Genomic DNA, 14,521 nt, shown 5'->3' with positions numbered 1-14,521 from the left:
TCCAGTGCCCCCAGTTGCTCTCCGAATGCCCCCGTTGAGAAATATTACTCCACAATGTAGATAATGTTCTAGTCTCCGTCTACATTAACTTTTCCCAACAAAACTTTACTTCTGAAGTGTCCATCTAACATGAAGTTTGCATGGATAGGTGAACACAATTTATTTATTTTGGCCAATCATCAGCACAACTGGACGTGCTCCATTCAAAATAGACTGACTTTAGTATGCAAATGTGTTGGAGGAGTAATTTCTGCACTTATGGCTGTGTTTACTGACCTTTGATACTTGCAAATGATATGCCAAGATCAAGCACAAACCAACACTTGATGAAAAAACAACAAACACATTCCAAATTAAACAGCATGGTTATTTGCCAATAGTTTGAAAATACGACAAAAATGCTAATTTGCTATGATAATTTAATATGCAGTCACCATTGGTGACAGTCTGGAAAACTTTTGAGTGCCTTTTATGAAAGGTTTCATCAAAGATTACGCCAGTGTTTGCTGCACGTGGCACAAACCTTGAAGTTTGATTCACAAGGAAATTATTCGTATGAACTGGTTCTTTTAAATGAGTCAGTCATGGGCTGCTTCCGAAAGTCTAGTCAGCTGCCTCGCTGCCCTATCAGGCAATGACTTTGCAGGCAGTGTTTTTGCACGAAGGTACCTCGTGAAACTGATTTCGGACAGGCTTCTGAGGCAGCGTAATGGTTTAATGATCTACAACAAAATAGAACGAATTTTGGTGAAAACTAAACGAATATTTAATTACTATAATACTGATTTCTCACTAGAACTAACATCAAAAGTGCAAAAAGTTAGTCAGAAATATACATTTACACACAAACTGACCACCAAACGAAAACATTCAGATGCCTTTATCTTTATGACAGCTTTATGTTTTAGTTCATCCGTCACATAATGGAACGCACAGGATTGTGGGATATCAAAGGAAGCGAAGGATACATCTATGCTGCCTTCAAAAATCAATCAGATGAAGGTATCTCATGAGACGGGTGCGAGTGCGTCGAGTGCGTCCTCTGAAGGCAGCATTTTTGAGCTTTCGGACGCAGCAATGATTTATGAAACATAATTGAATCAGTGAATCGTTTACGGCTGACTCCCTCACTGAAACGTGTCTCTTTATTTATTTATTTATTTATTCATTTAGAGACTTTATTTACTGACAAAAAAGTAATTTATTAAAAAATCGTTTTGTAAATTAATTCTATTTTATAATAAATATATACAGATAGTAAATAATATTATAGTAAATATTACATAATAAATTAAATAAACAGTGATCATGTCATTTGTCAGCTAAATAAATAAATAAATTAAAGCCTTTCAAGTTGGGTTCCAGTGGCTCCCTCATCTTTTATTTATTTATTTATTTTTACATTTGTATTTATTTATTTATTTATTTTGTCGTGCTCTGCAAACTTTTGTTAGTTGAACTTTTTTTTTTTTCATTAAGTCTTCGAAATCCTGACACGAAAAAAAAAATTAATCTTTCATTTCCAAGCAGAAATTGAGGTTTCGTGTCAAGTGTTTGCTTACTATCTTGCCCTCGCTTTGAGCATTGACTGCGCTTGCTCAGTTTAGGTCATAAACAGCTTCTCCTCAAAAGCGGAAGTGTTGCGTTTCAGTGATAAAGTTTATCAGCTCCTGGGGGTGTCAGAGAAGCAACAGAGGGGCCCTAAAACTTGCCAAAACACTACAGAAACCACCTCATTCTTACCCATACAAGTTACTTTAGTCGTAGCAACAAATTTACAGGCAACAATCAATCCATATTTAGCTTCTACAGCAGTTACATCACGCTGCCAAAATTCATATTGCTTGAAAAATGTATGTTTGTTTGCAAAAAAACAATTGCAACAAGTGCTCTTTCTCAGGGAGGGTTAATAAATAAACTTTCACAGCATTTCAACCCTTTCTCAGTGCACTGTGAAACACAAAGCAATCATTGTGGCTTAGTTTATGGGTTTCTGCCAGCAACACAAAATGTACCCATCAGCAGCACAGAGCGGCAAAATGTTGACTTCCTGTTAAACAAAACACACTGCCATTATGTCCCATCTGTCATTATTTGAATTACTGTATGTCTACAAGGGCAACTTTCATAATACATTGTACCAAAAATAATCAAAATGCTAATTTTGTCTTATTACAATGTGCTAGACATAATGTTCAGCTCGCCCTGTGTTTAATGAAACTCACTGGAGACCTGGTCACGGTGTACGAAAACCAAAGTACACAGTTTACGTAAAAGGGCTTCAGACATCACAGGGCTGATCAAATTTTACTCCATGTACTCGTAAGTTGGTGAGCTATACGCTGAATAATGTGATTTGTTTGTTGAAATGGGCTACCTGACACCAGTGAACTCACTGCTTCAAGCATTTGGAGATTGAAGTCGCTCAGAATGACTTGATTCTAAGTTGTTCCTTTCTCTCTGCTTCTGCCTTTCGGTTTCCACCGCAACATTTTTCTCCTTAGATGAAGTCTGCCGTGGGTTCAGCAGCTCGAACTTCATGTCCTCAAGAGAAAAATTAGCTTTATATTTGTGATATCAAATACAAAATTACAACTGTTTTTTTTTGTGTGTGAGTGTGTACAGCGAGATCAATTAAGACTCTAATATTATAATTTGAAATTATATATAAAGACTTAGCAATAATTCTCGTAAAAATTTAATTGGTTTAATATAAATCTGTAATTTACTACAAAAGTGCAAAATTTTACGAAGCTTTGGTAGTTTTAGTAGTTGGAATAGAGAAAGAAGACATTATGCTCTTTTTTTATTATTTCCTAAAAACTCAAGATTAGAAAAAATAAAAAAGTCTCTCCTGTAATGTCTGGAATACATGACTGTGTTTGCATGTGAAATGCGTATGCGTGTGCATTGTTTCCACTTCATTGTGGCTAGCAAATGTCTCCAGGGCTTGCCCACCCAGACCCCTGTAACAGCTGCTGTATACTCTTATAGTCAAGTGTGTCTCCCCCTTCTAGGAAAAGCCTTTCCTGAAAAGCCTCTATAAACAGAGCAAAAACAATATCCAATTTTAGTAATTTTACTGAATTCCAAATCCTATGTTGATTTTTTTTTTTTCATTATCTGTGACGTGTTTATTGTAGAGCACTGACACTAAAAAAATATGTTTGTTGTTTATGTTAGGAAATATGTAGTGTAGTTTAAGTATTTAGTTCCTGTGATGCAGAAGCAGAGTTTATACAATTGAAAAAAACAGCTAATTTACAAATTGGCCTCTTGCAGTGGGTCATTAAAATAACTACCATGTTATCTGGATTTAAAAAAAAAACTATTTACATTGTAAATCTGACAGACTAGTACAAATGCATTAGGAAACAAAACAATACTGGAGTGTTTGTAGGTCCCTGTGGACACTGTTGGATTAATTCTCATTTTGGTCTGGATGAAGAAATGTAGGTCTGTAATGAAATGAGAGTGCAATATGAAAAGTTGTTTCTCTGTTTGTTGGGATAGGGGTTAAATCAAGATTTGTTTGAAATTTACAAGGTGTCTTTTTTCTTTCTCCCGTTTTTGATTTCTAGAGAATGCAGCATGATTCTTGCTCCTTTTCATTGAGGTGAAACTCAAAATATAGTTAAATACTGTATGTAGACTGTCTGGTGTCATGGCTCATTTTAAGACGGATACCTGTATATTTCATGATGATATACTGACTATTTCATTTTGTAGTTTTTCTTTTTCATATTTTTCTCTCTTAATTGTTTGCACAGTTAAAGAGATTTTTTTATTAAAAGAAGTTACTCAGCTATTGTCAACAATTTAAAGTCCAATGAAAATAAACAAAAGGGCAATTCTGCTTCTTTTAAGATGGTCAGTTCTCTTGAGCATTTAAGAGAAAAGGCCAGATTTAGAGCACATGGTTTCTCTTTCATATCAGAGCTTGTGTCCTGTTCCATTCCTCATACCTTTCTTCTGACACGCATTCTTTTAAAGATAATGCCAACATATTCAAACCAAAGCAAAAATTATTTCTCGTGCCAGTTTCCCTTCAGAACATTAAGTGTTGTAGCTTCCCCGAGGAAGCTTTATCTGCATTACGTTTGACTGGCCAGCTTGTTTCTGTGTATTCCAGCTATAAACACAAGCAATTATGAGCTTACGCCTTGTATTCCCCCCCGCTGCACAAACTTCACCTGGCTGCTTTACATTCCACCAGGAGCACTACCATAACAAGTCATTAATTTTTGTGTGAAATGTAGTACACGTCCAATCGCTCTGTAATCCGAGACCACTTCAACACTGCCCAGCTCAACCTTGACGCACTTCTCACAGGTCTTCATCTCCCCTGAGAAAAGTCGCCACAAGCGCATTCACAACTTTGGGTCATATGATTACAGCAGGTTTGAAGTTCACCTGACGTGATATAGAGCAAACTGACATTACTGACACAGCACTGATTCATTGTTGGTCAATACAGACCTAATACTTACATGCATAATCAAGAAGTACAAACAATTTTGCACTTCTGAAGAAAAAATGATCAGACACATTGTGAGTACTAAAATAAATCTTATCAAGGTAAAGTGTAAAACTCTACAGACAGTCAACTGAAAGCACTTAAGTAAGAAGTGACGGAAACTCACAACTCTGCCTCGGCTTCGGAGAATTCACTGAAGAAGGTGCTGCCATTGGAGTGTGGCGGTCCCGGCGATGCCTCCTCGCTCCTGTAGCTGCTCTGACTGCTCCCTTCTTCAGGCAATGTCTCTGGCAATGTGGGGGACTTCTGGAACGATCCAGGCATTCCTTGCTCCGCAGACCCCAGGAAGCAGGGGCATCGAGTCCGAAGCCCCTTGAAAAGGAAGTTCATTTTTAGAGAGGGCAACCAGGGACAGCCAAGAAGGTTCTTGAAGGCCACACGAAACTCTGGACTTCGACAGTAGATGATGGGGTTGAGGCCAGAGTTGATGTAGCCTAACCAGTTTAATAAACGAAAAATGTCCTTGGTCGGCACTTCTCGATTGAAGACATTGATGATGTTCGCCACAAAGAAAGGCAACCAGCAGAGTGTGAAGACGCCCATGATGATGCCCAGTGTCTTGAGGGCCTTGTGCTCCTTGACGACGGTTATTCTTGACGGTCGCCTTCGGGAACTTTTCCGCCTTGCCGTCGTTCCTCCGACATTATTGCACGTCGAAGGTAAGTTGTTGTTGCCGTGGTGCGTCGGCTGTACCCGATTTCCTATGCACTCATTTTGGAACCTCAAACGGTTTTTGTCGATTAGCTGTTTCTGTCGTGTGGCAATGAGAAAGACGCGTGCATAGACAAAAATCATGATGAGTAGTGGGATGTAGAATGAAACCACTGATGAAATTATAACAAAGTGCTTATTTGCTATAAAATCACAGCACTTGGGGTCCTCGTTACATTTTCTTATGAATTTATCGCCATTCTCCACACGCCAGTACTGGTTCATAATGGGGACGAAGGAGATTAGAGATGAGACCAGCCACACGACACAAACGATAATTCGAGCCCTACACTTATTCAGGAGCACTTTATACCGCAGAGGCCGCGTGATTGCAATGTACCGATCCACTGCGATGATGCAAAGGGTCTCTATACTGGCAGTGACGCATAACACATCAACCGATGTCCATAACTCGCACAAAGTCTTGGTGAGTTGCCATTTCCCCGTTACGACAATTGTGGCACCCAGTGGCACCACCAGCACCCCCATTATGAGGTCAGCGCATGCCAATGACATGATGAAGATATTCGTCATGGTCTGCAGCTGGGAGGTGCGTGCAATAGAAATGATGACCAGAAGGTTACCCACGACGATAATGGTGATGATGATCACCATGATGAACAGCTTCAAAGACTTGAACTCATGTTCTTCTATATAATTTAACTTATCATAACATATTTATTTGACATACCATTTTATCTAATGCATCTTACAGTGTATATATTTTATCAGTAAGTGTGTTCCCTTGGGAATTGAACCTATGACTTTGATGTTGCAAGCGCAAACACTCTATCAGTTTAGATTTACCAATTTAGCGATAAATTAGGAGTAAGAGGATTAAAAATTCTAAAGTTCAGGAGAAACCCTTGCAGCGGTCAACAGGTGTTTTTAATAAGTGATGTATTTTTACCTTGATACTATTAATCTGATAACAGGTGCCACTTTGAGGATTAATGCAAAAATAAAAAATAAAATGATAAGCATCATGAATAACATAACACTTTATGTCAAAATGAATTTTTCTGTTGGCATTGGAGTAAGAATTTCTCAAGAGATTCATAGATAATTATCCAGTGTTTCCATGTCTAATGTCCCATGTCTTGGTCTCAATCTCACCCTTAGAGTAGCTGCTGCAACCTGAAAGGCCTGTTCAGACTGAGCTATATATGTTCATAACCATCTTCTTCTGTATAGTCCTGGTGTTACATGTTTAAAGGAAGTCAGAAATGTTTTTGTATGTCAAGAATTCAGTCACAAGGCTATCTGAGGCTCTGTCAATCATGCTGTGCTCAGATTAGTTAGTCAAACTGATGGCTGATAGTGCATGTCTGCTTATTGTGGATTCCTTCTTAGTCAAAGTCTGGCTTTAATTAGAAGTTGTTTGTACCTTGCCTTCCATAGCTGCCACCCCCAAAAATAAATGTTATGTTATAATTTGTTTAATATCATTTATTGAAAAAATTACAATTTACTATATATAATAATAATAATACATTTTTATAAATATATATTTTTTTAACAGCAAATTGTTTCATTAGCTCAGTTAACTACTGTGCATTAAACAAAAGCACAAAACCAATTTTTGAGAGAACGGCTGCAAAGACTTTCATGTTACATCCCAGCCTGTTGTGGAGTATCCTCCTTGATCACATTCTGCTGTGTTCTGTTGCAGTGTTTCGCGATATGAACAGGATACCAGCTCCTTTGGGGCCGTTGTTCAGCACTAAAAATAATAGATGCTTATCTGGCCTGCGACTCATGCCAACCCGGCCACAACCAGGAAGAACAATCAAGACAAATGCCTGGCATGCCATTCAGCTGCGAAAATCTGGGCAGAGTAGTCGCCAAGGTCTTTGTCATCAAGTACTTCCTTCCCTTCTCTGTCTCTTTTCCTCCTCTCTGTCTTTCTGCCTGACATTATCTTATTTTGTTCACACCACTCAATACATTAGCATGTGCTCTCGCTTGCAAACCCTTGTGAAAAAGAAGTACACTTTTTTTTTTTTTCTTTGAGGAGAGTACTTATTATTGAAATAATACACTTTAAAAGAATATAGTTGGATGCAAACTGAATGTAATGTTTTTGGACATTTAACTGCATGTTAACTGCAATTAAATTAAAATGTAGTATAGTTTAAATTTATGTTAAATGCAGTTAGTTGAATTACAGAGTGTTTTGACACACTTGTAGGACTTAAATGCATCTTAATATGTGATACATCTTTATATGTGATTTTATAATTACTCTTTTATAATTACTGTGATTTTATTTATTTATTGTTAGCACAATTAATTGACCTTTAATTTCACCTTATGTACAAGTACACATTCAATACAAATCAGCACACTTCATTTTCACAAGGGAATTGGTGACTAACACTGTTGTCTTAACTAGGTGTGAGGCTATAAAATGACATTTAAAGCTACATGTTCCATATAAATCTGAGATATTTTTCCTAACTGGGTGTGACTGCTGGGTCAAAAGTGAAATCGCATTGGTTCACAGAAATCTAATTAGCTGTGCATAGCTGTGTTTTAAACATTAACTGTCTTCCACTGGCTAGTGTTTTGTTGCACTTATTTAGTGTAGCCAGACAAGTAGCTTGTCCTTGGAAAGTGGTTGCATCACACATGTAGATAGAATAAGTGAATATTCACGGTATATTTGATCCATGACAATAGAACATTGATCCATAACAGCACAACATTTTAAACTACCCTGGAAGTGATTCTGAAAATTTTATTCATCTGACAAGAATATTTCCTCTCAGACTGTCGAATCATGTTATATTAACCTTTTTCAAAGAAATTGGCAGAGTACAGTCCAATATTGAAAACAAGTTTTGGTCACACGGTGCTGGATATAGACGAACACAGATTAAAAAAAAATAAATAAATAATCAAACTGCATTTCCTCTCTTTCCCCATAAAGAGTTGGCAGCATTATTCTCTTTTCAGTTAAGTGAGGTTTTATTGCTTTTGTTGTTCTCTTGGGACCTTTAAGCAATGAAGCTCTCTGCAAAATTGTGGAACTGACAATCTAATAAATTTGGTTAAATATTTTATTGGCATAAAGGTATTTAAAAATATCAAAGTGATCTAATGTATCTAAAGGTCTACACTTGACTAAACTCAGATGACCTGAAGTGCACTGTCTCCATCTGCACACTATGAAAGTTTGTCGGTGCTCATTACTTTCAGAAAAATTCTTCTGTAAACCCTGATGTGACTTAAGTATTTTATTAGATTCCAGAATGATCACTGACCCACAAGCCTCATGCCATTCTAAATGAGTTTGGGCAGAGGCTATAAACAGGTAAACACTGATGTCCTCAGAAGTCTAGTGCTTCATGTTAGCTTAGACTTCAACTGAAGCCTTTTGTTTAGTGCTCAGATATATCATTCAGACCTGCAGTCATGAGATGAAAAATTATTCTCAGTTAAATTCGGTCTGTTTGCATTACAGTTTTTTTTTTCCACACTGTGGAAGTAAATGGCTACCAGCAACTGTTTGGTTAAACACATTCTTCAAAATATCTTCTTTTGTGTTTATCAGATGAAAGAAAGGTCAGTAGATGATGAGAACTTTATTTTTTTAGTGAACTATCCTTTTAAGACTGTATAAGATTAAATATAAGATTAAAAATGACTTTATTCAGCATTTAAAAATCTTAACAACAGTGATGCCATTGCATAATAAATCTCAAGGAAATGTATGGAGTTAATAATAAACTTTATGATTTGCACATAAAACTAGAACACACACAAAAAAAGCTTACAGCCAAAGTTTGTAGAATTCGTTATATATCGCTTTTCTCACACACTATTTGGGGCATTTGGTTTGGAGTGGCCATTGCTGGCTCTGAGTCCATTAGCAAATGGGGTGATGAATGTGCTGTGGGAGTGGAGTGACTCATTAGTGAGAGGCTCATCTGAACTTGTTAAGGGCTTAATTGGATTGAGCAATAAAAGCTCTTCTACAGTCTCTTGTATTGATTGATGACAATGCACAGGTGCACCCTTCTCCTTTGTCTCTCTCTCGCTCCACTTTTTTCTCATAAGTGAGATTACAAATTGTAGGCATTGGTTATGCTCTGTTTGAAGGGCACTGGTCATAAGGAGCATACAGTTACAAGCATATGGGTCAATGACAAATAAAGCTTCTAAAAGTTAGTTTTTGAAAACCTTTTCAAAATGAATGCAATGCATATTTCTGACTTCGGAACAATGTGTTTAAACAAGTTTAATTAGTTACATAACATTTCAAAGTATTTAAATGCATTTTTTTTTACTTTTAAACTTCACCACTCAAAAATGTCAGGTGGTACAAACAAAAATGTGTAAATTATGTTTATATTCCTGATTTTATTTCTAAGAGAAATCTTAGCAAAATAACCCTTAGAGCAGGGGTTCTCAAAGTTTACATTCAAAGGTCCGAATCTGAATTCTCATCAACGTGAATGGGTCCGAAATAATTGTTATTATAAAAATGTTTTTTTAATAAAAATGCTTATAACTTTATATAACAATTCAACTTTATATATGCTAATTATCATATTCATTGCATCATCAAGTCATACTTGCGTTTACTCTCTGAACTGTTACATAAAGTAGCCTAATGCATTTTTATACAACTAAATGCCCAATGAATGTGCATGTTTTCTGTTTCTGAAATAGTACTTCAATGTAACCTAAAGTCACTTCAACTGAATTGCTAAAATCTTGAATGATAACTGCAATATGCTGTTATACAGCAGTGAATTACTTTATTTATATCATGCAGCACAAACGTCCGTCTGTGTAACAAAATATGTGCATATTTACAGATGATCTACATTCATGTTCATATGCCCAGACAGTCAACAGTGATAGGTTTTTGGAAACGCTGTTTTGTACTCATTCATTCACAAGTCTGTTGCGGTTCGGTCAGTTGAATGTGCTGCTAACTCTACCAGTCGGGAAAAACCTTGCGCTCGCGGGGCGAAACCGGTGACATTATTCTACTGAATGAAGCTAAAAGGTTTATCCAAAATGTCGCTAGTTGCTATGTGCTTTGTATTACAAAAAAGTCGGTAAAAACTGCAACACTGGTTCGTGCGCCCCTGTGTGTGTGTGCCACGGAAGTCTAAGTTATACGAGTGCACTTGGAGTCCGGACTTTGAGAAAGGCTACCTTAGAGTGTCTGCAATGTAATAACTATTCACAATCTAGTTTTCAGCCATTTGTTCACTTTGACTTATTATTGACCTATTATGTTTGTTTAAATGAAGAATTTACGTGGTTGCACCTCCTGACGAATATCAGTTGTGCCACCTGACAACATTAATAATGTCAGAAAATATGCTGAATACGTTTTTTTTTTTTTTTTTTTTTACATTTCAATTACATATAAAAAATACAAATACAAGTGTCTCTGTTGAAGTAAAAGTAGTAAACTAATAAAAAATGTAAGAGCTGAAATGCAATACAGTGTTTTGCAAGTTGTGTTTTATATTGAATAAAAAAATCATCAATTTAAATCCATTGAAAATTTTCATTTAAAATATCAAAAATGCATTCATCAGATGTTTCCAAGATTTGAAAACATTAAAGGGTTAGTTCACCCAAAAATGAAAATTCTGTCAAAGGTCTTACGGGTTTGGAACAACACGAGGGTGAGTAATTAATGACAGAATTTTGGGTGAACTAACCCTTTAAATCTATAGCAACTGGAATGGAACATTATATAATGACTTCTAAACAAAAATGGACAGTGATTTAACCAAAAATGTAATGGTTGACAAAATATTTTCCCTCCCTTTTCCTCCTCTGATGAGTATAAAACATGAGAATAAACTGCCATATTACCATTTAAAATTCTGAAATGTCTGACTGTTGTAAAGTAATAACAACAAAATAAAATGCCGTCAAGACTTGTCAGATTTCTTTTCTTTTTGCAAGATAGTCTTTCCTTGCATCAAACATTTAAAACAATAATTAAAATATATTTTAGAAAATTAATGGACAATCTTAGCTTAAATGTCTCATTTATTTAGCTTAAATGTTTTATTTATTTATTTATTTATTTTTTCATATAGGGACACTCAATGCAGTTTCACCACCTGGCTTTCTGGTTGCACCACCTGACTTTTGCAACTAGTTTTACATTGAACAGGCTTCTACTTGGATGCCTGTATTAGCTTTTGCCTATGTTAGTTCATACATACATACATATACATGTGCATACATACATACATACATACACATACACACACACACACATATATATATATATATATATCATAGTAATGGTCTCATGTTTTCGGTTACCTCACCCTGACATTTGAGAACATACAAATTGTCAGACAAGTTTTTTGTCAGACAAGTTTTTCAACAGCTTTAAAACTACTGGTATTTGTGAAAATTGTTTATAGGAAAGGTTTTAAACATAAAATGATGCCACAGTATTTTATTTTGAATTTATCATCACTAAAACACCATTTTAAATAGTTTTCTTAGTTTGTTCATATGTGCACATGGTTGCACCATCTGATGTTTTGGAGGTTTGAGATACAAAAACGTAAAATAATATTTATCAATTTAGTGTAATAAAAATGTATTTAAATTAAGTGGGTTTTATGAATAAAGTGATACATGTCATGAAAATATCAAATTATTCTAAAAGGAAATAATGCACCTGCACACCAAAATATGCATGTTAGGTCATTGGTAGTTGAGGGTCTGGAAATAAATAAAGAAATAAATAAATAAATAATAATAATAATAAAAGTATTCTGTTCACCAGTTATAATTACATTTAAAAAAAAAAAACAACTAGTTAAAGAAATACTCATTTATAAAATGATTGCAGGAATTAGCAAACAAGAATGATCCAGTCGATCCCCGATGGACAAATCAAGACCCTCTGTATTACTGGATGTATTTTTGGAGAACCATTCATTCTGTAAAAGAAATGACAGATGGAAATTTAGAATAAGATTTTGAAAGAAATAACTAATTAAATAGTTTAGCATATTTTAATATAATTTGACCAAATTAGAGGTTTACTTAAAATAACAATGAAAAAAAAAATCTCTAAAAACAAAAGTATTCTGACACAGTATTCTGTTCAAGTTATTTTTACCCTGGTTTTTCTAAAAATAATAACAAAAATAAATACATAAATAAATAAAATAAAAATAAATGAATACATAACTAAATAAAAAGAAGAAAAAAAAAAGAAAATGGAAAGAAATAGTAAAAACAAAAAATATATATATTTTTTAAAAATATACTCATTTATTTATTCAAGAAAATATGCCTATGTTAACCTGTGTTATTTCATTATACTGTGATTCACTAATCTGCAGAAACAGCAGTGTTTGATGTTGCAGCATTCCAAATGATGTAAGTCACCAAGTGGAGATCTCAGATCTCCCCTGCTCAGTGTGCAGGGAGCAGTGAACACTATATGTAAATTGTAAAGCTTCTGTCAGAACTCGTTGCACCCTTTTTTTTTGGAGGATGGTGGACACTCCCTTTGAAGAAAGCAGTGAGTGAAAAGCCCTGAGGAGTGGCAGTATTTCTCGAATGGTAGCATTTGAGGGGATATCCTTTGAGACCGCATATAAAAGGGCATTTTGCTATTTTCACCATATGTAGTAACAGCACATATTTGTAATTGTGTTCTCAAGCATCTAAGTGTTTTCTTGTTCTGTGTATGTATGTTTTAGGGTTGTCAGTGGGAACCGAAGCAGTAAGTGTCGGAGCTGACAGACTTGGCAGGTGGTCATTAGTCTGTGCGTGAGAATGTGCCATAGCTGGCTGTGGTATTAGACCAGAGGGCTGGGGTAAAAACTGGCACAGCTTGAGGTGTTGACGGCCAGTGGCCCTTTAAAAAGTTCACCTCGCTGCTTTCATGCCCAAAAAAAAAAAAAAAACACTTTTAGAAGCGGCATGCTTGGCTTGTCAAATAACAGTCAATAGTTACGGCTCCTGACAGAGGATATTGCTGAAATTACATTTTAACATGGTTAGTCTTTTTCCATTGATCAAACGAGGCTTTGATCAAGATACATTGAGGTACCGACTGACACAACTTGTTTTTGATTGGATAACAGTGACCAAAATAGTCTAGCCATTATTTGAATTATGTTTGGGTGTCTGAGCCAATGACTGAAAAGCACAGTGATTGTTGGAAACCAGAATATATTTGGTGTAATCATCTAATAATCTTTTGGCAAAGCAATCAGATTCCTTCACTTTTATTGGTCATGGTAATTGTAACAGTTTTATTGAGCCAATATTTGTTATCTTACATTGTTTATCCATTTGACAACGAAAGTCGGATGCAGTGGTGAACTTCCTGCCTTTAGAGTTTCTCATACAATGATTGTAATCTATATATTTCCATTGAAGTTTTCATCATCAGATACTACACTACATGATCAAAAGTATGTGAACACCCATTTTAGCTATCCATTTTGGCTGTTTTAGCTACACCCTTAACTAACAGGTGCATGCAATCAAATGTACAGGAATGGGGCACACCAAAGTTCATGAAGAAGTGATTTACTCAGGGAAGAACCTGACTGATCTGCACAAAACCCAGACCGGAACCCTTATTGAACACCTTTGGTATGAATTTGAACAGAAAGCCATCACTCAACATCAGTGCCTGACCTCATTGATGTTTTTTGATCATGTAGTGTAGTATCTAATGGGGAAAACTTCAATGGAAATATATAGATTACAATCATTCAATGGATGAGAAACTCTAATGGTAGGAATTTCACCACTGCACCCAACTTTCATTGTCAAAGTGATAAAGTGATTTGCGATGGCGCCGACGCTGATGGCTGCCTCCTTGGCATGCTCTGCAGTTGTTTTTATGTTTTTGTTAGTTTGTCCTGTCTTTAGTTATATCCCTGCAATCAGTTTCACCAGAGACGAATTGCTGGACATTCGGAAGTACACACCACCCAATATTTCACCGGTTTTCGATTATTCTGATGTATTGCTGGACATTGTAGTCGGGGGAGCTACGGCGCTGATCAAACGCTTCAGGACGCGCAGACGGGGGAAAAGAGCCGGCGCGCTCGGGAAGCTAAGGCAGCGCGGATTCAGAACGCCGTTGCCTAGCATCCATCTGGCGAACCTCCGCTCTCTACCCAACAAAACGGACGAACTCCTTCTGCTCTTCCGGATAAATAAGGATTTTTCAAACTGTGCTGCTATGTGTTTCACGGAAACCTGGCTGAAAGACGCCATTCCGGACAGCGCGTTGAGTCTCCC

At 36.1% G+C, this 14,521-nt stretch overlaps 1 protein-coding gene and 1 long non-coding RNA gene across 3 annotated transcripts in view; one reads left to right on the top strand and one right to left on the bottom strand.

Moving 5' to 3' along the window:
- The window catches only part of LOC107702835 (beta-1 adrenergic receptor-like), a 21,480-nt gene extending 15,606 nt beyond the window's left edge, over positions 1 to 5,874 (bottom strand). The window contains exon 1 of the mRNA XM_016505257.1: positions 4,644 to 5,874. Within this exon, the coding sequence (XP_016360743.1) occupies positions 4,644 to 5,863 (1,220 nt within the window). The 5' untranslated portion in view covers positions 5,864 to 5,874. The remainder of the gene's footprint in view (positions 1 to 4,643) is intronic.
- The window catches only part of LOC107702856 (uncharacterized), a 102,410-nt gene that overhangs the window by 22,559 nt on the left and 65,330 nt on the right, over positions 1 to 14,521 (top strand). Inside the window, exon 3 of one of the 2 annotated variants that reach the window (XR_001635794.1) lies at positions 6,921 to 7,177. The exons of the other annotated variant lie outside the window; for it this stretch is intronic. This is a non-coding gene — a long non-coding RNA (uncharacterized LOC107702856). Of the gene's footprint in view, positions 1 to 6,920; positions 7,178 to 14,521 lie in introns of those variants that run through there. 2 annotated transcript variants of the gene reach the window in all.

This window comes from Sinocyclocheilus anshuiensis, unplaced genomic scaffold (assembly GCF_001515605.1).
Source record: "Sinocyclocheilus anshuiensis isolate Anshui unplaced genomic scaffold, SAMN03320099.WGS_v1.1 scaffold366, whole genome shotgun sequence".
Taxonomy (NCBI): Eukaryota; Metazoa; Chordata; class Actinopteri; order Cypriniformes; family Cyprinidae; genus Sinocyclocheilus; species Sinocyclocheilus anshuiensis.
Note: the sequence above shows the minus strand (reverse complement) of the source record. Positions and strands in the feature narration are given on the sequence as shown.